This window comes from Chelonia mydas, chromosome 25 (genome assembly GCF_015237465.2).
Source record: "Chelonia mydas isolate rCheMyd1 chromosome 25, rCheMyd1.pri.v2, whole genome shotgun sequence".
NCBI lineage: Eukaryota > Metazoa > Chordata > Testudines > Cheloniidae > Chelonia > Chelonia mydas.
The window spans coordinates 10,676,113-10,701,238 of NC_057858.1; the positions used below are offsets into that span (position 1 = coordinate 10,676,113).

Sequence of the window (25,126 nt, forward strand, 5' to 3'; positions counted from 1 at the left end):
CCATTTGTCTGGTTCAAGTCTGGCTCAGGGACACTGAGCCCGCAGTGACCGTGAAATCCAAAAGGCCGCGTGGGATCCGGTGGAGACGCTGGGAGACCCCCATTCACAGGCTGCCGGGCCAAGGAGCGCTCTGTTTTAGCAACAAGTGCACAGACAGGATACACAAAGGGACAAAGGGAGGGCTGCAAAGGAAGGGGAAAGTTCAGCCATTGTCTGGGTGCTGTGTCCGGTTTGCTGCGGGCCACAATGATTCTATTCACAGACATGCACCCACAGCATGCGAGAGTCTCCCCTTCCCCAGCTCGTCTCTTCTCCTGTGCTCTGACACTCCCTGCGTTCGTTTGCTCTCGTTGCAGGATCACGGAGACTGGCGCCATTCAGCAGGAGAGGCTGCAGGCCATAGCGGTAAGTGGTCCCGTCCCATCTCCTTCCGTCTTCGATATAGTACAACAAATACACTGGGCCTCGAGCAGCGGGTCTGGCTGCAAGTGGCATTTCGTGGCAACATGGCTGGCCCCCCTCCTGACCAGGGGGTGGTAATGTCAATATGCCAAGGCCCAGATCTGGGATGCAGGGCGTCACACTTGGCTGGAATGAGGGATAAATAGAACGTATTCGTGCAGCAGCCTTATAATGCCAGTGGGATCCCTTTCTTCAGGGTGAGTAGCTCTCTCTGTGACCCCAGGGCAATGGTCCGTTAGTTCTGATCTAAGCACACTGTCGGAGGCCATGGAGCGTACATTAGAGTAACCCCGAGGCTGCTCTCCTAGGAGGCCAGACAGGGCCCTGAACTGGCTCAGAATACGGGGAATGCAAAGGTCAACTTAATCCCCCTCTTCCTCCCACTGTCTCTGCCTTACATGCAGGAGCAGCAGGCTCCCAGTCTTTCCGATCGCTGCCCCTCCTCAGGGGTCTAGTTATTTCCCCATTTCTTCACACTGGCATTGCTGTTTGATAGCTAAGCATGGCCATCCCAGAGACCAGCGCCCCGGAGGAAAGGGGAGGTGTAGTCCCCAGGGAACCATGGGCAGAAAGAACACAAAGAGACTCAGAAGATTAATCCTGACAATCCGTTCCGCCGCCCCACGACCCTTCCAAAAAAGGTATCCTTGAGACTCCAGGGAAATTGTGGATAACTAACGCAAAGAAAAATAATACAAACCGCCAGGAGCTGGTGTCACAGTTACCTGCTCTGGAACAATGCTGGGCTGGTTTTTGGAGCAGAGGAATGGGAGTCAGGATTCCTGGGCTCTTTTCCAGGTTCTGCCACCGCTTCCCGCATGAGCGTGGGGAAATCGCCAGGCCTTGGTATCCCCAAGCGATAGCTACTTGTCTGGGCAGCGGTGGGGCTTCATGGCTGAATTAACGAACGGCCTCCGAGAGGCTGGGGTGAAAGGCAAAAGAATGTCTGATTATTCGTTGCTATTACTAGTTCCCCAGCCAGCGCAATGGAAAGACACCCAGGGCCAGATCCTCAAAGGTATTGAGGCTCCTGACTTCTGGGGTCTGGGGCCCTTTGGATCAGGCCCCACAGGAGGGCGATTTCTTGCTTGCAAACAAGATCCCCGTGCCCGCTCAGCGGATGGAGATTTTGGCAGGGGCTGACTCGCTCACCGTCTAGGACCAAGAAAAACGCAGGCTGAGTAAGCCGTAACCGGGCTCCTCCTGTGGGTCTGAATCCAAGCAGCTGATTTCCAGGGCGCTCGCATCTGGTGCCAGCCGGGCTATGGGTGAGGCGAGATTCCCCTGCCTGTTGGCCAGTGAGAGCGGATGGGGCTTGCTGGCTAGCTGACTCCTTCCCAGCTGCCTGGAGATCTGGCGGATGGTGGAGTCCGTTTCTATGGGGCTTTCGCAAGTGTGCAGAGGCATCCGGTCAGGGCCATGGTTTACTGGTGGGGGCCTGACTTCTAAAGCCCGGGGAGAAACAGGCTGTGTAAGGGAGCAGAAAGGGGTATTATTGTCAAGAGAACAGGAAGTGTCATCCAGCAAGGAGCTGAGTGCCCCCTGCAAGACGCCAAGCGCCCTCCACTCCCAAAGGATCAGGCCCACAGACATAAGGTGGCTTGTAACGGGAGCTCCCCAGCTCCGGGTGGATGAGGATGCAGATGTGGAGAACCAGCCCGGAGGTGTGTAACTGCTGGACGGTGCAGTCTCTGCCTGGTCCTCCTTTGAGACGGAGCCAAGCGGGGTCCTCTCCCCGCGGCCGCATGTTGGCTCCCAGCCCGCACCTTTGTGTGGCCGCCTTGCCTGCCAGCTTTCCAGGCCCCGCTTGCAATCGAGCCGGTCGCTGCCACACAAAGGGCAAATTGTTCTGGGCCGGGGAAGAAAACGTGTGACGCTTCCCAGGATCGGGACGTGGCTGAACTGACTCGGATGAAATTAATCAGGACCAATCCCAACAATGGTGCAGGGACTGGAGGTGGCTCGGATCTTCTCCGAGGGCTGGGGAAATCCAGTTCTCGTCTTGTTTCCAGGTGGGGGCTTTTGGAAAAAGCAAGGCCCAGCCTATGAGGCAGTGAGGACTAGTGGACAGAGGCACTAGATTAGCACCCAGGAGATCGGGTTTCTATTCCAGGCCCTCCCACTGATCTGCTGCGTGACCTCGAGCAAGTTACTTCAGCTCCCCATCTGTGGACTGGGAGTAATCACCCTTGTGGGAGGTTATTCTGACTGGTCTAGCCCTCTGTGTCCCAGTATTGATGGGTTAGAGCAACCCTCTAGCAGGAAGAGCAGTCTTGGGGTTAAAGACTTGGGAATCATTAAGAAAGGGATAGATAATAAGACAGAAAATATCATATTGCCTCTATGTAAATCCATGGTACGCCTACATCTTGAATACTGCGTGCAGATGTGGTCACCCCATCTCAAAAAAGATACATTGGAATTGGGAAAGGAACAGAAAAGGGCAACAAAAATGATTAGGGGTATAGACTGGCTTCTGTATGAGGAGAGATTAATAAGACTGGGACTTTTGGAAAAGAGACGACTAAGGAGGGATATGAGAGAGGTCTATAAAATCATGACTGGTGTGGAGAAAGTAAACAAGGAAGTGTTATTTACTCCTTCTCATAACACAAGAACTAGGGGTCACCAGATGAAATTAACAGGCAGCAGGTTTAAAACAAACAAAAAGAAGTATTTCTTCACACACTGCACAGTCAACCTGTGGAACTCCTTGCCAGAGGATGTTGTGAAGGCCAAGACTATAACAAGGTTCAAAAAGAACTAGATAAGTTCATGGAGGATAGGTCCATCAATGGCTATGAGCCAGGATGGGCAGGGATGGTGTCCCTAGCCTCTGTGTGCCAGAAGCTGGGAATGGGTGACAGGGGATGAATCACTTGATGATTCCCTGTTCTGTTCATTCCCTCTGGGGCACCTATCATTGGCCACTGTTGGAAGACAGGATACGGGGCTAGATGGCCCTTTGGTCTGACCCAGTATGGCCGCTCTTATGTTCTTAATGACCCAGAACTGGGAGTCGAGGTGACTGGGTTCTTTTTCCAGCTGTGGAGACAGTAAGATCTAGTGGTTAGAGCAGGGAATTATGAGTCAGGACTTCTGGGATCCATTTTCAGCTCTGCCGCTGCCTCATTGTGTATGCTTGGCCAAGTCCCTTCCCCCGTCTGGGCCTCAGTTCCCCTTAGCTGTAAAAGGGGGATAATGAGATTTCCCTGTCTCCCTGCACAGTTTAGGAGGCTTGATTCATTTGTGGTAGTAAGGGGTGTGAAGAAGGCATGATAGAAATGCAGTGTTATCTAGTGGATAGGGCACCAGATTGGGAGTCAGGAGCCCTGGGCTCTATTGTCCATTCTGCCACTCACCTGCTGGGTGAGTCATGCCCCCTGCCTGTGCCTCGGTTTCCCCTCCCACCCTTTGTCTGCCTCTGTTTCATGTATAAGCTCTTTGGGACAGGGACTGTCTCTCAGCGTGGCTCTGTGCAGCGCCAGGCACAATGGGGCCCTGATCTCCGCTGGGCTTCTTGGCTTTATTGCAGTAGAAATAGTTCATCGTGATAATACTTGAGGTCCAAGTTCGCTTTGGCTCTGGGAAAACAAGAATTCTGGGCATGTGTGTGAATGTTGTTCCCTTCAAATCAGGGCAGGCATCAATTGCAAACAAGAGACGTTATTGTCTGAGTAGCACAGACTCCCATTTAGTCTGAAATACACGTGCTTCAGCCAGTGTAATTAAATTAAAATTCTCCTGGGAGAACACGGGGGTAAGTGAAGGGCAAATATATTTCATGAAAACCCGATACATAACGCAAATACATTGCAGATGTCCGATGAAACCCGGGGCTGCAGCATGTTCGCCCACCCCTCTTGGCCCTTCCAGCGGGGACTCCAAGTGGCTGTAAAGCTAATACTCCGACAGCAATTTGTAGAGAGCCTCGTTGAGACCAAGGCCCTGTTGTGCCAGGTGCTGTACATGCACGTAGTGTGAGACAGTCCCCTCCCCAAAGAGCTCACAATCTGAATAGACAAAGGATTATTCTCCCCATTTTACAGATGGGCGAACTGAGGCACAAAGCAGTGACGTGACTTGTCTAAGGGCAGGGGAAGTCTGTGGCAGAGCCCAGCTTTCCAGAGTCCCTCTCTAGACCATCCCTTTTTTTCCCTGCTGGGGCCCAAACTGGGACAGCCGAGAACTGATTTTCAGAGCTGCTGAGGGCAGTCTCAGGGCTGTTCTACTTTATACGAGCTGCTAGCAGCTGGCCCCTAACTGTGGATCAGCAGGGCCTAGCGGTGTCCCAGCTGGGCCTGTCGCAGCGGGAGCGAGACCGAACACACGGCAGGTGCGGGGTGAGCTGAAGGGGAATGGGGAATTCCAGTCACCGCTGGAGGGCTTGGGCCGCGATATTTGTTCTTTTGTTGTCGTCCTCCTTAATCTGAAAGGGAAAACCTCGAGCCAGGGAAAGCGGCATGTTTGGTCTCAGTGCATGGAGTAAGACACAATAGCTGCCTTGATATCAGCTGTTAGAATGAACCTGGCTCCTGCCCAGCTCTCTCCCCTCTGTCCAGGGTCTCCAGGTCCGTCGCTGTCGCTCAAAGGCTAAGTGCAGAGAATTGATCTAGGCATAACCGCCAGTCCCAGGCAGTGGGGCAATCCCAGGCAGCTGCTTGGAAATCCAGGCCGTCGAGCCAGGCAGCAATTCCCCTTTCTCCAGGCAGCAATTCTCCTTTCATCCCCCAACAATGGGATTTAGGATGCATTCTCTCCACCACGGGCTGTGGGGCATTGGCTGGGTAGCTGCCAGGCGTTGGTGGTGCAGCGGTTTATTGGAACTGTAGCTGTGGTGTGTTGGTTGGGCCGTGCGTGGTGTAGCTGTGGTGTGTGGTTTGTTTAGGGGTCGTGCGTTCTTTGCGTAGCTGTGCGTTGTGCAGGTCGCCGCTGAGCACCGGTTGTGGATGGGGCAGTGGTCAAGCATTGCCGGTTAGTGTAGCAGTCGTGCATTGTGGCGGTGGCGAGCATGGGGAGCGTTTGCGTAGCTGTCCAGGCCCGGGTAGTTGAGAAGCGTTGTTTTTGTAGGTGTGTAGTGTGTGTGTGTATTTGCCGTGTATTGTGTAGCTACAATTTCTGGGTAAGATAAAAATGAGGAAGAAGTGGGGCGGGGGGCGGGAGTGGAAGGAACAAACCCTAAAGGAGAAGAATGTTGGGGGGGGGGGGAATCCTCCCTGACCTGCCCCATCCACGCCTCCTGCATACCACAGTGATGGAGCCGCAGCAAGGGCTGAGACTGGAGAAATCTCAGCTGTTGAGCTGACTAACTTGGGGGCGGGAGGGAGCAATTTCCTGAGTCAGTGAGAAAGGTCAATCTAGTTAAAATTGACTCTGAAAACGTCAGGCCAGATCCCCGGCGGGTGTAGATCAGCCTCGCTCCCATTGGCGTAGATGGGGCCGTACCGATCTGCACCTGCTAAGGACCTAGCCCGACACCTGCCCCCACTGGGTAAGGGAAACCAGTCCCGCCGGCGACTCCCCATTAGTCCGGGAGCTCGGCAACTTTGCAGGTTCCAGGAGGGGCTGACTGAATCACTGACCCACTGGGGAAATGGCTGGAGACCTGCTCGAGGGCCCGTGTTTAAGCGCACGCCTGGCTTTAAATGGGTGAGCCAGCCCCCCTGAAGTCAACGGGACGCCCCACCTTCTTAAAGCTAAATCCTGGCACGGCTGTCCTAACAAACGTGATTAATCATGAATTCATCCTTTTCTTTCCCCCTTCTCTTTCTTCTCCTTCGACTCTCAGGAGAAGAGGAAACGTCAGATCGAGATCGAAAATAAAAGGCGGCAGCTCGAGGACGACAGGCGCCAGTTACAGCACCTAAAGGTAGCGACGCGGCTCTGGGCCCGTGCCGCAGGGCTGAACCTGAGCGGGACCCGAGCCAACCCCAAAGCGTGCCCAGAACCTCAGCCCAGTGTCGCTGAGAAAGAGGGTTCAGGGGTTCGCCTGGGGCTTACGAGACGCGGGGTCAGTTCCCGGCTCCGTCACAGACTCCCTGTCCAGCCTTGGGCAAATCACTTAGCACCAGATTGGTCAAGGTATTTGGGTGCCTAACTCCTCATTTCAGGGGTTAGGCACCGAAATATGTTTACAAATCTGGCCTGGAGCTTCTCTAGGCCTCTGGTGCTATCTGTGAAGAGGGGTGATGCTACTGCCCTACCTCCCAGGCTGTTGGGGGGTGAATAAAGACTGTGGGGTGCTCGGTAGAGCACAGTGATGGACACTTTTCACATGGTTAGTGGGGTGGGGGAACCATTCCCCCCAAACTGTGCGACCCTTCAAATGTGCTTTATCCTTTCTCCACCTTCCCCTCTGCACCCAGGTATTCAGTTCAGTGTTTCATTGCATGGTCACCTTCCAGGGGCAGGTATGATGGACTCGAGCAGCGTTTCTCAAACTGGGCTCCCTGAGGGTATTCCAGGGGGTCCGCGGGTCCCGCTGATCAACTCCTCTCCCATCCCCGGCGTGAAGGAGGTGCTGGGAGGAAGGGGGAGGAACGGGGAACTCTGGGTCCGCGCCACTCCTGGAAGCGGCCAGCACGTCCCTGCGGCCCAGGGCGAGAGCAGGGGGTCTCCGTGCGCTGCCCTCAGCCCAAGCACCAACTCCGCAGCTCCTATTGGCTGGGAACTGTAGCCAATGGGAGCTGCAGGGGTGGTGCCGGCAGGCAGGGGCAGTACGTGGAGACCCCCTGGGCCCCCGTCTAGGAGCCGCTGCCAGAGGGATGTGCTGGTCGCTTTCGGGAGCCGCCCAAGGTAAATGCTGCCCCCCCTCACCCCTCCCGTACCCCAACCCCCTGCCCCAGCCCAGAGCCTGCACCCAAACTCCCTCCCAGAGCCCTCACCCCCTCCTGCTCCTCACCCTCCTGTTCTAGCCCTGAGCCTCCTCCAGCACCCAAACTCCTTCCCACACCCTCTCCCACACCCAAACTCCCAGCCCAGAGCCTGCCCCTCCTCCTGCCCCCCCACCCCCTGCCCCAGCCTGGTGAAAGTGAGTGAGGGGGCGTGGCCTCGGGGAGGGGGCGGGGCAAGGGCTGAGTGGGGTGGCTTGGGGGGTCCCCAAAAATTTTTAAATGAAAATGGGGGTCCTCGGGTTGCTAAAGTTTGAGACTCGCCGGACTGGAGGGTGAGCAATTAATATTGCCACGTCTGGGAAGAGGCCATGAGAAGCTGCGTTGCTGGAGCTTTACAGATCGGGGGTAGCAGGGAAAGATCTGGGATGCGGACATGCCGCTTTGAAGGGCTTCCTCTGACAAGTTTCCATAGCGGAACGAGCAGCTTGGAGAGCAGCCATCCCCTGCTCACTTGAGCCAGGTGGCAAAGTCTGGGGGCTGACCCTAATGACTCACTCGCCCTCAGAAACGTGCCATGGCACGAGACAGCCCACTTGCTAGAAACAGCTGCGATCACCTAGAGACAAACCCACTGGGCTTTGGGTTTCCCCGAAGGCCTGATCTGAACAGCATGGCTAGGCCAGGGCCTGGCTCTGAGTGTGTCTCTGGAGAGGGAAAAGCAGCATTTCCCCAGCACAAAGAACGTGCCTCGCTCCTCCCCGGGACTGCTAGGCTGTGCCTGAGGACCTCTGACATGGGCTGGGAGGGTTAATCGCTTTTCTGATGAGCCCCAGACTGCACAAGGTTTGAAACCACACCAGCGTAGCAGGCCATGGCTGTGTACAGAGACAGCATGGTCACGGTTGGGACTTGAACATGCAACCACGAGGACCCAAAGCCTATGCTGCTACTGCTTGAGCTAAAGGAGCGACTCCTTCATTCCTGGCAAAGTGCTTTTGGATGAAAAAATGTTAGCCAGCTCAAGTGGGTGGTTTGGTTTTCCTAGGTGGGAGGGAAGGAGTTAATGGAGCCAGACCCTGAATGAAGCATCCGCTGGGAGTTTGACCCGAGTGAGAGGGAAGTGGTGAATTCGCCATCTCTGGATGTCTTCAGATCAAAATTAGATGCCTTCTTGGAAGTGGCTTTAGCCAACATGATTGGGCTCGATACGGGAGTGACTGGGTGAAATTCTCTGGCCTGCGGGATACAGGAGGTCAGACTAGCTGTTCTAATGGTCCCTTCTGGCCTTAAGCTTGATGAAGACACCTGAGGATTCACGCTCAGATGCAATGATGATGGACAGCAGTATAGATAGATAGATTCAGCCCCAGGATGCAGAGTGATGTCCTTGCTAATGTTCTGCAGGGCCATCATCCCCTTGCTAATGTGTGTTCCTGGGAACGCCACCAGCACCCAGCGGCTCCTCCGGTAGGAGGTTTCATGGTACCGCTCCAGGAGGCCCATTAGGGGAGACCCCAATGCTCAGCCTCCTCCCTGATATGTTGGTGGCACAGGATTGTACCCCAGATGCTCACACCAGTGTCCCTAGTGCAGAGGATGAGGTGGGAGGAAAGTAACCGGTCTCTCTGTATTCCCTTCCCAACCCTACCTAGTCCAAGGCTCTGAGGGAGAGGTGGCTGCTGGAAGGAGCTCCGTCGTCCGCCTCCGAGGAAGACGAGGCCATGAAGAAGCAGATGCAGGAAGACGAAGTGAAGACCAAGGAGCTGGAAGAAACCATCCAGAGGTAATGGCGAAGGAGTATATGGAGGGAGGGAGGGCACCGCCCCGGAGGTGAGGGGAGCGGGAGGCCACTGGTGGGTGCAGAAAAGAGCGCACAGGGTAGGTGGGAGCTGGTCCCGAGAAGAAAGTAGCAGGATGCCAACAGCTACACTAAGAGGTTGGAGGCAAATGAAGGTGCTTGTTGGCTTTGCACTAACAACTCACTTCCCTACACCCTTCACCCCACCCTGGTCTCCCTACGTGCCCCTTCCCTGGCCTGTCTCTGGGATGTCACGGACATTTGTAGCCCCACTTGTGAGTGCCATGCAGATCAGCTGGAAGAAGCCATGTTCTTCAGGGCTGATGGGACTATCACGCACAGGAGACCCAGTTCCCTTTGCACGTGGACTAGCTGGCTCCTGCTCGGAGAAACAGCCACCTGGAAAGGGACCCATGGTGAACCCCAGGTTCACGGCACAGGCCTCAGACCGCACAGAACACACGATTCTGGAGCGTTCGTCTGGGGTCTGAGGTAGCGTGGTTTGAGCAGGTGCCTTTGAGTCAGGATGCTGGAGTGCTAGGCCTGATTTGGGGAGGCAGTGTGATCTAGCGGTTAAAGTGGGGGTGAGGCACCAGGACTCCTGGACTCTATTCCTGGCCCTGCCACTGATTTTATTTGTGTGACCTCGGGCAAGTCATCTAATCTCCCTGATTGTCTGTGAAATGGAGAACTGGTCCATCCCTACCTCACCGTGAGGTTTGTACGTAGGGCTTTGAGATTCTCTCATAAGAGGTGGTAAATATAAGCTATTCTTATAAGTGGGGCTAAATCCTGAGCTCTTGACTCAGATCTTTGTCAAGCAAAGCCCCTGTGGCAATCACTGGGCATGTTGCCTGAGCGAGGACCGCCGGATTCGTACTCCTGCTGGCAGTGAGTTCATGTTGAAGCCCTGAAGACACCTCGTGCTATTTTGGCTTCTCCAGTCCTGGAGTGTCTCCCGCTCTGCTGTAACTGGGGCCGGGTGTCAGGGGGAGAGCTGTGCACAGCGGTGGGGGGCTTTGGCGGGGAATAGGGTGGAGGGGAGTGAAGGATTATGTAGGAGGGGCAGCTCAACTTCTTCAGGCGCATCCAGCCGGCTGGGTGTTACCAGGAAATACAACGGGCTTGAGCTCCCCGTTCCCACACGGGAGAGCGTCCGACACACACAGCTCAGCATTCCAAGCTCCCTCCGTCCAGGAGCTGCTGACAGAGGCATTTTTCCCGTCCTCTCCCCAAGCCGTGTGGAGCGAAGTCACTGTCTGTGCATCCGGGGCAGAGCCTGGGCTGGGCTGCAGAGCGGGGCACCGGGGACTCTGTTGGCTCTGCATCCCTTTCGAAGTCCTGAGGTTTTTTTCCAGAGCCGTCCTCCTCCTCTGTCACTTTAAAGCCTCCCGCAACCCGTCCAGCAGCCTTGACCTTTTGACTATGGTGTGCTGGCAGCTAGGGCCGGTGGGAAATTTTCCATCTAATCTGTTTTTGGCTGGAAATCAGGGAGTTCAAGTAAATGGGATTTTCCCAAAAAGTTTCTGCAGGAAATTTCAAAATGCTGCCCCGGTGCCTCGGAGGAGTTGCAGTTTGGGCTCCCATTCGGCTATGTGGGAAACTCATCCAAACTTCCCCTCCCCTGAGGCATCGTGGATGTATAACTCCCTCCCCGCACCAAAATGAGCCGGGGTTTGGAATAGCAGCCGGTGACGGGTTGGGATCATGGAGGGGCATCGGCAGAGCTGGATTTAGAGCGTCTGGGGTTGGAAGAGCCGGGGGCGATGGGTCAGGACTGAGCTGCAGTGGAGACGGTTGTATGACATCCGGCCTTGCTAACACTGGCCATCTCCAGCCAGTACTGTTAGTTCGTCCCCTCCGTTTCTTAAGTGCTAAATTCCCTCCCGGTTCAAAGGCCAAGCAGTTTGGTTTTCCCCCTGTAATTTTCTCCTCATACAGAGGGGATTTCAGAACGCACTTGCTTTGTCCTTGTGGGGAGAGTCCGACAGCCACGCGCCCAGAACCCTCGAGCAGCCATCAGCAGCAATTAGGAGACGACATTATTTAAAGTGAAAATCCAATCGAGATTGGGAGGGGGAAAGGAGGGAAATTGAATTCGTCAGGAACCTGTGACACTGTAATGCTGCCCCCGGGGCGGTGTGCCTCGACACAGATGGATTCGCTCCCCCAGCTCTCTCCCTAATGGCATTTGTGCTTTTCACGTTGCTGGAGGCTGCCGAAAGCTTCCCAGCTAGACACACAAACTCAGAGCTGAGGGGCAAGGAGCACTTGGTGCCATGGACAAAGCTCCCTGACGATATACAGTGGAGGGATGATCCTAATGTTGGCTGCGGGAGGGAGGGGTACATTAGCTGGGCCTTTCCCATCTCTAGCTCGTAGCTCCTATGAGTCTGTGTCTCGCATCCGTCTAGACCCATTTTGCTTTCTCAGTCTCAGGGGCAAAGTGGGTTTATATCGTCTCAGCTGATCTGTGTTCCTGAAATTGATCAGAGCCGAACGCCTGCCCCCTCACCACCTGGGCTCTGCCTTTCCCTTCCCCTCCACGGATGACAAAGGGGACGCCCCCAAGGAGGCCAGTCACAGCTGCTTTTTGCATGGCTGCACCACCATCCGCAGACAAATTGGACTCCACATTTCACGGCGAGCACCAATCCACCCTGCAGTTTCAGTGGGATGTGACCGAGAGCAGAAGTGAACCCAGTCTGCGCATTGTTACATACGTGCTCAAGGTCCTCGTTAGAAGCAGTGGGAAGTCTCGCCTATTTCAAAAAGTGCAACCGTTTCCCCTTCGCAATTCGGAGATTAAGCGGGGACATGAGCGCGGTCTTCAAATAGTTGAAAGGCTGCCATAAAAAAGATGGAGAAAAGTTGTTCTCTCTTGCCAGAGAGGGCAGGGCAAGAGGCCAGGGGTTCAAACGACAGCACAGCAGATTTAGATTAAATCTCAGGAAAAACTTCCTGGCTGTAAGAACAGTAGGACGATGGAACTGACGCCTCGGGAGGCTGTGAAAGTTCCTCCACTGAGGGCTTTCTAAAGGAGGCTGGACAGCCATCTGCCTTGGATGGGTTAGATACAACAAATCCTGCATTTTGGCAGGGGGCTCAGACTAGATGACCCTTTAAGAGGTCTCGGGGATGGGAGCGGTCACTTTCAGACTCGTTAGAACTCTGTCGCCAATCAGAGTACACTTAAGCATGTATGCGATGTGATTGGCTAATGGCCTGGATAGCACTGATTTCTGGGGAGGAAGGTATGGATTCCCTCACATGGCTGTTTTCAGACCGCTGTGATCTGGGATTTGTCTCCTGTACATAGCAGTGCGCACGTGGTATCAGATATTTATTGTTATTTGGTAGGTGGCATTGGCTGGCTAGTCGGGAAGGAGTCGGACTGCTATTTAGCCTTCCAGTGGATATTGAACCACGGCAGCAACCAGATCTGGAGTGCTGGCTTTGCAGTCATATATCTTAGGAGACTCCGATGAGTTAGAAGGAAAAACGAGAAACTTTTACCCTCTCCCACTAACCTCCTTCTTGTTCATTCAGCTGCCAAAGAGCAGAAAGAAAAAGCCAGCAGCAAAGAAGCCTTGCTAGGAGAGGTATCCCAGCAGCCAGAATGCAGTAAATTACTCCCTCTCTGTCATGCTGGCCATTAATTACAGAGAATCAGTGCAGATATAGGTCAGATCCAAAGAGGCCATTGTGCCTGTTTAATGGCACAATGGATTTTTCAGAGACTAGAGCGGGGAAGGACGCTTTACAAACAGGAGACCAAAATAAAAATCTGCTGAAGGGGACACTGTCAAAATAAAAATTGTGAATGTCCAGTCCGGATGGTGATCTCAGCTGTAAGTACAAATCTGGAGGAAGTTCACTGACACCCTGGTTCCATACCAGCAGAAGTGAGGTCAGAACGAGGCCTCTTTGGTTAAAAATTCCCTGCCTGAATGGCTAATAACCACAACCAGTTGGGAAATGAGGACAGGTTTTTATGAGAAATTGTGAAGCTTTTGGGGGCAAGAAGCTCAGCAAAAATTGAAATATTTCATTCACCTAATAACATAACAAATATTTCAGCTGACTAGTAACCCCGGAAACCCAAGGAGCGTGATTTTAGTCTGATCCAAAGCCTGTGGATGTCGATGAGAGTCTTTGTATTCACTCTGATTGTTTTGGGATCGAAACCTTGCACCACGTTGGTTTCAGTGAGGCTGCTCAGTTGTAACAAGGATTACATTTGCCCCACGTCCACTTTGCCAACTCTTGCGATCTAATTTTAATTTAATTTTATTGCGAGTCTCATGATGTTTGGAGCTTTTCTTAAATTGCCAGCTCCCGGAGTCATGTGAATGTAGAAAAATCTTGGCTTTTATTTTTAAAAAGTTTCTGCCCTTCACGGTTGCAGAGAAAAGTTTGAAAGCATGAACATAAGAATGGCCATATTGAGTGAGACTAAAGCTCCATCCAGCCCAGTATCCTGTCTGCTGACAGTGGCCAATGCCAGGTGCCCCAGAGGGAATGAACCTAACAGGTAATGATCAAGTGATCTCTCTCCTGCCATCCATCTCCACCCTCTGACAAACAGAGGCTAGGGACACCATTCCTTACCCATCCTGGCTAATAGCCATTAATGACCTGTGTGTGACTTAAAGGCTCCAAAACCAGAAAGCAAATACCCAAGCTATATTATTATCTCATGATTTTAAGCCAATATTGTGATTTTTATGGGGCTGGACTCCTGATCCTTGAATGCTTGAGCCTAGCAATTCTGCAGTTTTAAAAATCTGATTTCATTCTCACTGCTGATACTGTTTGTTTATGGAGGATTTTTTTTTGTTTTTGTTCTTTTGCATTCACTCAGGTAGCAAAACTAGTCTCATTGGTTTCATTTCCTAGTTTTCACCATGCGATGCTTTTGTGATCAGGAGACAGTTGCTGCAGGCTGGGATGTTCTAAGCCTCCCCAAGAAGCTGTTTGCAAAACTGATGCTTGTTTTAAACATTTTCATGTCCGGCTCAGTGCTTTGCAAAGGTAGGGGAGTCCTGGAGTGGTTCAGTTTCATCACATTTACACCAGGTATATTTTCATCTGTGAGTAAGGAGAGGGAAAGCACTGGACAGGGACGCAGGAGATCTGGGTTAATTCTCAACTCTGCCACCAACTCAGTGTGCGACCCTGGCCAAGTCCCTTAGGGTATGTCTACATTGTAATGTAAGCCCAGGGTTAGTAGAACTCGAATGAGCAGATCCCAGCTTTGCGAACCAAGGGCTTAGTGTTTACACTCATTTGTAATCCCAGGTTAGGAATTATTAAACCCCGGGATCCAGCCTCTACGCTGCCTTATGCAGGCCCAAATCCAACCACCCATATCCCAGACTTCCTAGTGCCCTCCCAAAATGTGGCCATTCTCGCACTTTGTTCATGGTGCAGTGTTGGAAAACATTATTATCCACCAAATTTGACTGTCCAGAAGGCTGAGAATGTCGACCCATGGGATTGTTGGATACTTCTGGCAGATTCCCAGAGTACCAGTCCAGTGGGGCTGCATCTACACTGCAAGGCAATAGGCCTTGAACTCTGGGTTCTGGCTTGACTGAGGCACTCAGACCCTCCACCCCATGGGAGCCTGGATTTGAGCCCTGGTTTAGCACGATTTGTGTATCGATAGAAGAGGGGTTGGCATGAGCCTGAGTTTGAACCCTGGGCTTACAGGTGCGTCTACACTGCAATGAAATACCCATGGCTGGCCCACGTCCACTGACTCAAGCTCACGGGGCTTGAGCTGCAGGGCTGTAAAATTATGGTGTAGATGTTTGGATGTGGGCTGGAGTCTGAGCGCTGGGACCCTGCGAGAGGGGAGGGACGTGAGTATGTATCCAGAGTTCTGGATGGGCTTGTACAGCCCAAGCGGCCCCATCTTCACAGCTAGTCACACGGGCATGCTGACCCGCACTGCAGCCACACCGCCGACAGCTGTGTAGACAAACCCCTACCGTTCTAGCCCTTGTGACCCCGGCAAGGTTCAAAAGCGAATAAGGCAAACAAAAGAATCCTGGGGCACTTTTAAAAACCTCCTCATTTTTAAGCCGGTCTCCTGAGTTTCGGGGACTTAACTCAGGAGTTCTGAACATTTGGGGTTGGCTGTGTTGGTTTCTCCCTCTGTAAAATGTAGCTAATAAAACTCCCTTTCTCCCACCCTTTGACTGTGCAGACTATAAGCTCTCAGTGCAGGGATTTTCTCTTGGGAGGTGTGGGCCCATCACTGCAGAGTTAACTTGAGCTATAGCCTCACTCAAGTGAGAGCGTCCACACTGCAAAATTACACTAGCTACACAGAGTGGTCGTGTTAGCGGCGGACGAGTTATGCTTACGCCAGCTGTCGCCTAGATCCCCTGGCGGGCCAGCCAACTTGAGCTAGACACACCCCCAACCTCAAGTTAAGGGGCTTTGCGTGTGGACAGGATCAAACTGGGGCAACACTCGAGTTAATTCTGCCAGGTTTAACTTTGAGTTCAAACAGGAATCAGCCCAGGGACGTTCTCTGGCCAGTGCCGTGCAGGGGTTCAGGCTGGATGACCGGAGAGGTCCCTTCTAGCCTTATGATCTATGAGTGTATGCCGCCTTGTTTGTACAGCGCCTGGCACGATGGTGTCCTGGTCTGGCTGTGGCCTCCATGTGCTGTTTTATACAGATAACAAGAACAGTTATCTGTGATCTGTTGAGTTATCCTGGCAGAAGTGGTGTAACAGAGAGGCGAGCCAAGCTCGGGAGTTATAAAATCCTCAACTCAATCGATGGTCCAGTGGTCAGGTCATTAGCCTAGAACTTGAGACCTGGTTCAACTTCCTCTGTGACTTAGGGCAAGACACTTAGCCTCTGTGTGCCTTATTCCCCATCTGTCCAGTGGGGATTAAAGCCCTGCCCTGCCTGACAGGGGTGCTGTGAGGAGGAATACATTAAAGATGGTCAAATGCTTGGAGATCTCCTGAAAAGCGCTCTATAAGAGCTAGGTATTTATTTCTATTGCAGGAATACCTAGGAGCTGCCATCATGGACCCAGAGTGCTAGGCGCTGTACAAACACTGTCCCTGCCCCAATGATTTTACGCACTTTAAAGTTCCAGTGAATGGTTTTTGTCCGAAGCTACATTTTCTTCTACTCTGTGCAGCCCTCGTACTGTCACCAGAATTGATCAGATTCTGTAGCTGCCAAATTTCAGCCTTTTAAGGTAGATGAATGATCTTCCCACAATAAATGGTTTTTTGTCGTCGCGCCAGCTCTGTAAACGGCTGCCTTATTTTCCTGATTATGAGTCAACCATCTGTAGAGAAGGGAGGGGAAAATGGGGTTTGCCGCTAAGTTGTTTGGTGATAAAAAGGCAAAACTGCGGCAAACACTCGTGAATCCTCTGACCGCAGGTGCTTAGGGAGAGACCAAGTGCGAGCACTGGTTAACGCTACCCAGTGTAATTCCACTGCTTTGGCATTTTCCGTTGAAAAATGAAACTCTCAGTGATGCTAGCATTTTGTCTTTCCTGAAACACCTATGGTCAGAGGGTGACCAAGGGATTTGCAGCTAATGGATTAGCGCACAGCTCCCCTGTGCGGTAGGTATCTCTATTTACTGGTAGGTAAACTGAGGCACAGAGCAGTGACGTGACTTGTCCAAGGCCACGTATGGAGCCAGGAATCCGCGCTGTGTATCCTGACTCCCAGTTGCCTGCTTGACTCACTTGACTACACTCCTCCTCCCAAAGTTAAGACTAGAACCCAGGTGTCTTGACTCCTGTTCCTCTACTCTGACCACTAGACCGCACTCCGCTTCCCAAGCTGGGGCTAGAACCCAGGAGTCTGACCCTCACTCCTATACTGTAAGCCCCAGCAAACAGTCACCTCACACAAAAAAACTGCAGCAGGGATTGTCCTGGTTCTGACACGTCACCCTCTGCCCATCCTGCCCCTTCCCCTTTCTCCTACCAGCTCTATAGCTTCCCTCCTCCTGCACGCTCTCGATCCCACTGAGCTCCCGCAGCCAGATGTCGCTGAGTAGCCCAGACTAGGGTGGCCCTTTTCCAAACCGGGATGGTATTTTTGTCCTTTTTTTTTTATAAGCAGCAGGAGATGCTGTTGTCCCGGTGGCAGCGCTGTGTGAATGGTAAGTATGGTGAGGTGCAAAGCCTTGAAATAAGTGGCCCACAGGATGCAGTGACCGAGGGCCCCGATGCTGCAAAGGCATCCGTGTGGACAGATCCATCCACAGTGGGTCAGCAGACAGAAGGGTCCGCCTGCCTGGGATCCCTTTGGCAGATCGTAGCTTAAGTTCAGCATTGTACACAATCCACTCCCAAATGTACGCATCTCTGCTCCAACATGCTCCACCCCAGGGCATGAGACGAGGGATTCCGAAGTCTCTAGCCTGATCTTCAGAAAGGGCCAAGCCCCTGAGCCGCTCTGAAAATCCCGGCCATTGAAGGTGCTTCGGTTGGGTCTCCAGAAATGGAAACACCCCAAATCACTAGCCACTTAAAAAACAATCTTGGGTGCTGCCAGCCCAATGGATTAGAGAGTCCACTCTCCGAGCCCTGGGTATTGGCAGAGAGCGTGTGGCATGTGGACAGGAAATCTGCAGCTCCTTTTGCCTTCTTCCATCCACAGCCAACGTCCTGCCTTGGAAAGGGTCGTGCATTGTTGGCTCATTAGTTCAAGGCTTTGCACGGGTAGCTCTGATTTGTCGGTGGCCGTTGTCCTCCCCTAGCTGTTATAAACATTCGGTGGAGGGAGTGAAAAGCTCGTGGACCTAGTGAAATCCTGAAGGGAAACAAGTGCAATCAACAGCCATGCCACTGTCTCTTGCAGTTCAGGACTGGTGAGCGCCAGCAGCTGCTGCTGAAGTCAATGGAAATGAGGGCGGATTCGGCTCCTCTGAAAGTCAGGCCCTCCGATCCTCGCCACTGGATACTTAAATTGCTGTTGTTACCCACTGGCTGGTGTGTGTCACTGTCCCTCCCTGCGCCTGACCCACAGAGGATATGGGTCTGTCACAGCTCTTAGAACCGAGCTTTTTAGCTCAAGCGGCAGAATTCGTGCGTTGAGCTCCGGAGATCCCCAGTTCAGACCCTGACGGTGGCCACGATGGCCACCGCTGCACCATAAAATGAACGTGGGGGTAAAGCAATTCTCATTGGTTGTCACGTAAGGGCCCTGATTCAGCCAGGCCTTCAGCACGTGCTTAGATCCCATCGGCTTCAAGGGGCACGGGTGAACTAGGAGGGCCGGCGAAAAGGGGTAGGCACCACAGAAGCCCTCAAAATAGAACTTAAATGGCACCTCGGCCTTGTGCTCGCTCCTTTATTGATTCACTTTATTGATTCACTTCCTGCGGGCAATGTGGCAGGAACAGATCCTGGGGAAGAATCTGAATGAGGAAGGAGAGGGGTGGCTTGGCGGTCCAGAGCTAGGAGGGTGCTCCGTGCCATGGGAGTGATGGGGAAGAAGTCGCGGAGGTAGTTGTAGGAGAAATGGGACATTGTGGCTGGAGTGGAGGGGGCAGGAGATGATGCCCCCCTTCGAGGATTTAAGGAGTTGGATGGGAGTCTCTCCCTTGGGGAATTTGCTTTGCAAAATGACACCGTGGAGAGCCATATTCTCAGGTGGTGTAAATCGGCATCGGTCCATTGACTTCAGTGGAGCTAGTTATACCGAGTATTTGGGTTATACCAGTTGAGTATCTGGCCCATGAAACATCTATCCGATGGTCTCCGTACAATCCCGTCTGTCTGTTTGTCAGTCACCGTACACTCCCATCTGTCTTTCTAGCTCCTTCAGCCATATCTGGGTTCTACCAGTTAAAAGCAGGCGGTGGGGTCTTTTCCACCCCTCTCTCTCCCACACCCACAGCCCCATTTGAATATTAGGGCGTTATAAATAATAATCTGCCCATTGGAGGAGCTCGCCAGCTCTAGATCCCACCTGCAGCCTTTAGGCCTTCCTGTTTTGCCGGGGGGTTGCATCGTACCGATTGGCCCTGTTCCATGCACCGGGGGGTTTAGCAAGGCGTGCTTAATGCAATGGTGAAAACAGGCCCTTGCGCGAAGCCAAGGAAATTAGCGACAACAGAACCCGGCTGGGTCGGTTTAAATCCGTGGGTGCAGGCAGGTTTGGGGTTGGCTGAGCTCCGGCTGCGTCGTACAGTCGTCAGATGGGCAAGATTGGTGCCCTCTGCTTTGTATCCTGAGCCTGATTCTCCTTGCATGTCCACCAGCGTCCGTCCTTTGGCTTCCATGAATTACAGCTGGTTTGCAACAGAGTAAGGGCCCCATTGAAAGCCAACGAAAGAGTTCCCCGTGGCTTCAATAAGCTTTGGCTCAGGCCATGTATGAGATCAGAATCAGGCCTTGGTGGGAGGGGGGTACAGTGACAGGGCATTGTGGGCACTCGAGGGAAGAGCAAGGGTGCCGTAGGTCAAGATCGAAGTGTATGTTGGGAGCTCTGAGAAGGCAGTGCGATCTAGTAGGTAGAGCCGAGGGGGCTGGGAGCCAGAACTCCTGTCTCCTATCCCCAGGGCTGGGTGCTGGTGGGGTGTAAGTGGGTAGAGCCGAGGGGGCTGGGAGCCAGAACTCCTGGCTCCTATCCCCAGTGCTGGGTGCGGGTGGGATCTAGTGGGTGGAGCAGAGGGGGCTGAGAGTCGGGAGGTTTAATTGTGAACTCTTTGGTTCTGTCCTTCCACCTCCCTTTGCTCCCAGGACAAGCTGGTGGGGCGGGACCTGTGGGGGTGGGCGGGCTGATCTTGGCCTGGATAACATAACCAAGCATTTTGCTCTCAGGTTCCCCGGGGGTCTCTCTTGTACTTGGCTCCTTTGTGACTAGTTGGGCTGACACTGGGGGCGGTGGAGGGAAAGCACCTGCTGCCCCCTCCCATCCCACGCTGCTCAGCACCCTCACTCTGTCTTCCAGGTTAGAGAAGGAGCTGGAGATTCTGGAGAACGGGGACTCGGCGCCTTCCACCAAGGAGAAGCTGGGGAAGGAGGCAGCAGTGACAGCAAAGGAGGAGAAAGCAGCAAACGCACAGAAGGTCAGGAGAGGGGGAGAAGGGGAAGCTTAGCCCTGGCTGGCCTCAAAACCTTCCCTTAAAGAGGTCAATGCCATTAACCCCCTAGAGTACCGTGGAGCCCAGAATCGCAATGGTATCTCCGTGCACAGGTTGTCATGGAGGGGCTGGGGGGGTTAAAGGGGTGCCCCGCGAAAGCATCTCTGGCTATTCCCTTGAGACAGCTGTGAAGGAGCAGCAGGGACAGAACCAGCTGCCTCCGTTTACCCTCAGCCACCCTTGCCCAGGGCAGGGCTTCCGTTGCTGTAATGCACCAAATGGCCTCGAGTCCAGGCCTTCGGGGAAACGGGCCTGGAATCGGTTCCTCTGCCGTCGCGTGGTGTGTGCGTGTAACGGCGGCTGCCCGAGCTGCTGTCAGAAATGTCTGCACCCCGCACACGAGGCCCCGGTTTCCCGGCTGCCTGCGGGTAAAATGCCGCCAGATCGGAGGGGCAGCGTTGGGTATCCACTCGGCGCAGGGCTCGGGGGCGGTTCCGCTCAGGAGTATTTTGCACGCGCACCGGTGCAAGCCGTGGCACAGAAGCGAGGCAGGGGTGACTCGGGCATAGAGTATACCGTGCTGCGTGGCTTTATTAACAGGCGCGATCGAAACCGGCGACAACCAGCGCCTCTTCCCCTGAAAACCAAGCCCCTGTCGTCCCCAGGGCAGAGCTTTGCCCCCAGCCCACATCCGCCCCCCGAGAAAATCCTCACGCCTCAGCCACTGCGCTCGGGCCAGCCCCACAGCCCTGCCCGGTGCACCCCCGCCTTGCCATCGCAGAGCTCAGCAAGGCCACGGCACGCTGGCGAGCTGCCCGTTTGCGCGGTTAATCAGCCGCATGGCCCAGCCGGGCGGGGGAGCAGACGGTTGTTTGCCGGGGGTGGGGGGGCAGCTGTCGTCAGCGGCCGTGCTCAGCCACGCCCCCTGCTGGATCAGAGTGGACACTCAGGGCCCTCCGCACGCCCAGCCCGGTTTATGGGGATGTCGGGCTTCGCGGGGAATTAAAAGGCCGGTGATTGGCTGGTGTTTGTCACTGGGTGGAAATAATTGTGCTGATGAAGGCCGAGAACGCTGGAAAGAAGCTGGAATCCGCATGACTGAGTTCTGCAAACCCATTCACCGCCTGGCTGGGAAGCTCGACCCCCAGGTGAGGGACAAGGACTCAATCTAAAGGGGACTCACTGCCGTTAGCCCTAAAGGGTCTATGACACAGCAGCTGAACGGCCCTGATCCCCTCCGTGCACGTACACGCTGGCCAGTTCCGCCCCGTATTCCCCATTCGAAGTGCGCCGATTCTGGGCGCTCCATTGTCTCTGCTTGCACAGACCCCACGTCCTGTGATTTGAGCTAACGAATCTCAAGCCACATGGTGAGAATGAGACGTCCCCGATGCTCCGCGCTGGCAGGCAAGCCTGCAGGAGCGAGCAGGGGAGCCATTTGCTGTTCTCCTGGTTGGAGCAGCTAATGCATGCTCGGCTGTGTGGAGGCCTCGGGTGCCGTAGGAGGGCTCGGAGTTAGCAGGGCTACCTGTAACCTCTCTGTGTTCTGTCTTGCAGACTCCGCTGGGGACAGCTAAAGGTGGGTTCTCTCCTGTCTCATCCATGGGATCTAATTTTCCTTCCTTCGTGGGCACAACCCATGCTCCCCTCATTTAAGAGCGAGCTCCCCAGCGCTCCTGCTCGGAGCGGTGGGCTTCCTAGGCAGGAGAAGCAGAACGAGATGCCTTCTGCTGGGCCGTGCCCTGGCCTCGCAGTCCGTGGTCACGCTGCACGGCTGGGCAGCACTCGGACAGGCTTGGCCGCTGGATGCCAGTCGGTGCTGAGCTCCCAGTCGCCTCGCTCTGCAGGGAGTGGATCCCCAGGAGCAGGAACGGCTCCTTCAGTCAGTAGATTCCCCTTTGCTTGGGTGCCACCCAGTGCCATCCCGGCCCTGGAAATGCCGCCAGCCACAGCTCAGGGTGGGTTGCTGGAGTCACCCACCTTACCAACCCCTTCCTTTCCTCCAGCATCCCCTTTCATAACCCCCTTCTCCTCTCTCCATTAAACCCAGGGGCACCAGCTATCAGCCTTCTCCGACTGCGCCCGCTTTCTGCAGGGTGAACTAGGAGCTAACCTAAGGCATGAAAGCCCATTTGCAGGGGGCAGCAGCCTCCCAGGTGGTGGGAAGGGCCTCCCCCCAGCTCCCCAGGGCGCGGGGTCGAAGAGGCGAGCTGGATGATCGTTACTGTTGCAAGCCCGGGGCATGCAGCGGTCGCTCTGAGCACCCGTGGAACAGTCCTGGCACCTCCCCTATTGTGGTGGACGTCATGGGGCATGGCTGGGAGCAGGGCATGGTGGGAACAGGGCGTGTCCCCTGCTATGGCAGGTCAGCTGGATGGAGAAATTTCCAGCTTGGGAAGTCAATTGCTTTTCCTCTTCTTCCCCAAAGCGGAGCAGAAGATCTCCAACAGCCCCTTGAAGTTGGTGGAGGCCACTGACATGATGAAGGCAGGTATGTACGTCGCCTCTTGTCCCAGGGAGGATGCTCGAGTCCCGCTGGTACTTAGCGCTGGGTGGGGGCAGGATGCCGTGGGGCTTCACCAGGGTTGTGTTGTCTTGGAAGAGAAAATCGCAGCAAAGCTGTAGTTCTCAGACCAGGGCTGCAGGTGTCTATCAGCGTGAGTTGGGGACAGGGGTGCATGGCACGGGGGTCAGGAATAGGGTTCGGGTTAGGAACGTGCAGGGTGGGGTCGGAGTTTTCAGCCCAGGTGGGTTGAGGTTATTGGTATCCATCACCCGGAGTTAGAATCGCAGATATCCATTAATGTGATGGTCCTTCAATACAAGTCGTACGCTCTGCACGTGGAACCGTTCCCCGGGGGAGCGGCATGCGAAGCCCCCTGATACCAGACACATCCTATTAGGGGCAGGCTGAAATCCGCCTTGTACCAGGAAGTCAGCACTTGGATCTTCCCGAGCTGGGTACCCAGCGTCTGGCGCATCCAAAGGGCTGTGCCCCAGGGAAACGCGAGTCACACACGTCTAACATGAGACACGGGGTCGCCCGATGCAGTGCTGAGTACACAGCCCCGTGCGTTAAGGATGTGCTGGAGGAGTTTCCCTCTTAGCCCGTTTCCTGGCTCTGTATCTGGTGTGGCACTTGAGTTGCCGGGGAGAGTTACCTTCCACGCATAACCTCGCCAATCAAAGCCAGTTGGCTGGCTGAATCTTTATTTGATTCAGGCCCTCTTGTTGTGGCTTCTTGAGTTTTATACGAGATCTAGTGCAGCTGCCAATCCAGCCTCTTGTGTCCAATCCTGCAGGGACCAATCTGTGGGGACACATACACACACCCTGTGCATTGCACCTTTGGCCTCTGCCTTTGCATGCCTATAGACTAGGGGATCATGGGCCCCGGCCCATGACGTGCTGGCTCCCTTTGAGGTCAACAGAGGCTGAGGCGACTCCGCCCCAGGGGTGTCATTTCAGAAAAATTCAGGGGAGTCAAGGGGCAAAACTGTATCGGCATATAGGCCATTATCTGTGATTGTCATTCTGGGAGGGGGAGTGGAAGACAGAATGGAGCCTATAGACCTATGAAAAGTTGGGGGAGGGGCAAACCAAGGTCTCGCAAATTGCCCCCCCTTGCCCAATACCACATGATGCCCCTGCTCAGCACCTGGCAGGACTGTGGCCCTATTAGGGCATTTCAGTCTCTAAGGACTGTGCTGCTCAAAACCCATAGCAGGCTCTGCCTCAGTTTCCCCTCCCTCCAGACCCATAGACCTTTATGAGGGCTTTGCCTCCCTGGGGCCCCTTATCCAGCAGGCTCCTGCTCCCTGCAGGGATCTCTTTGAGGCCTCCTGCCTGGGAGCTCTGGAGAGCTGTCACCTGCCCTTGTCCCAGCCGGCTCCATCCCCAGGCCCTCTCCCCGGTAGCTCATCCAGCCCTCCAGTTCCTTTGGGCCTATCCTAGGACTCCCCCCCACTACACTCAGGCTGCCACTTAGAACTAGGTCTGCTGGAAGATCTAAGTCCCCTGCTCCCACCACCTGATCCCCTGCCCCCCCGTTCCTGTCACCTGGGGATGGTGGTTACACCTGGCAGAGGCCAGGCTGAGCCCCGACCTTTTAAAGGGCCAGCTCACCCTGTCCCACTCTCCTAAAGCAGACCCCGCACTTTTCCAAGCTGTGCTGTATTGTCACGTAGCAAAGGTGAGCTCCGCAGGTGGGTCTGACTGAATCAAACCAAGCCCAACGGAACAGCGTGAGCAGGTTCTGTGGCCCAGACCCTCAAAGGTGCGGAGGTGCCGAACTTCCATTGAAATCAATGGGAGTTTGGTGTCACGAGACCTATGCGGATCTGAGCCGGTAGTCTCGTTCTGTTCTCTAGTGGAGGTGGATCTGTGATGTCCCCTTGGGAAGATGGTTGACTCAGGAAATGAAGACACCGTTCCACACACAGAAAATTCAAAGTGTTGGGGCTGTTTCCATTTTGCAGGGCTTGAAAGGGATCCATTTGCCACCAAAATTTTTGGTGCTTTTTCACCAGAATTCAGAACGGTCACCCGAATATGTTGTTTATCAAAAAAACTTGACCTTGGTGGCTTTTCTTTTTTAACTGAAAACCAGGTTTTGGGTAAATGAAAAACGTCAATCATGATCAGGCTTAAAAATTTCCATTAAAAACACCCCCAGAGAATTTTGTGCAAGACAGAGAGTTTTGATTTTTATTTTTTTTTTTTCAAAAATTTCAGTTTAAAAAAAAATGCCATTTTTCAATGAAAAAAAATGGAGGGGCAAAAACTGTCAGCCACCCTATGAGAGAGAAAAGGGGCTTTCCCAACCCTCCTGTTGCCTTGCAGTGCATGCGTGTACTAGAGACGCAGCAAATGATGCTGCTCACCGGGTTCTCTTTACCAGTAATTAGCAACTGGCTCAAATCGGAAACCCTTCAGCCTTTGGGAA

General features: G+C 54.0%; 1 protein-coding gene across 4 annotated transcripts in view; it reads left to right on the plus strand.

The window, feature by feature from the left end:
- The window catches only part of PALM (paralemmin), a 68,628-nt gene that overhangs the window by 30,616 nt on the left and 12,886 nt on the right, over window positions 1-25,126 (plus strand). For 2 of the 4 annotated variants that reach the window (XM_037885868.2, XM_037885869.2), the window contains exons 2-7: window positions 357-405; window positions 6,251-6,331; window positions 8,948-9,078; window positions 20,049-20,166; window positions 21,739-21,760; window positions 22,610-22,672. In XM_037885868.2, the coding sequence (XP_037741796.1) occupies window positions 357-405; window positions 6,251-6,331; window positions 8,948-9,078; window positions 20,049-20,166; window positions 21,739-21,760; window positions 22,610-22,672 (464 nt within the window). Of the gene's footprint in view, window positions 1-356; window positions 406-6,250; window positions 6,332-8,947; window positions 9,079-20,048; window positions 20,167-20,208; window positions 21,330-21,738; window positions 21,761-22,609; window positions 22,673-25,126 lie in introns of those variants that run through there. The other 2 variants (XM_043535891.1, XM_043535892.1) reach the window with 2 other exon arrangements.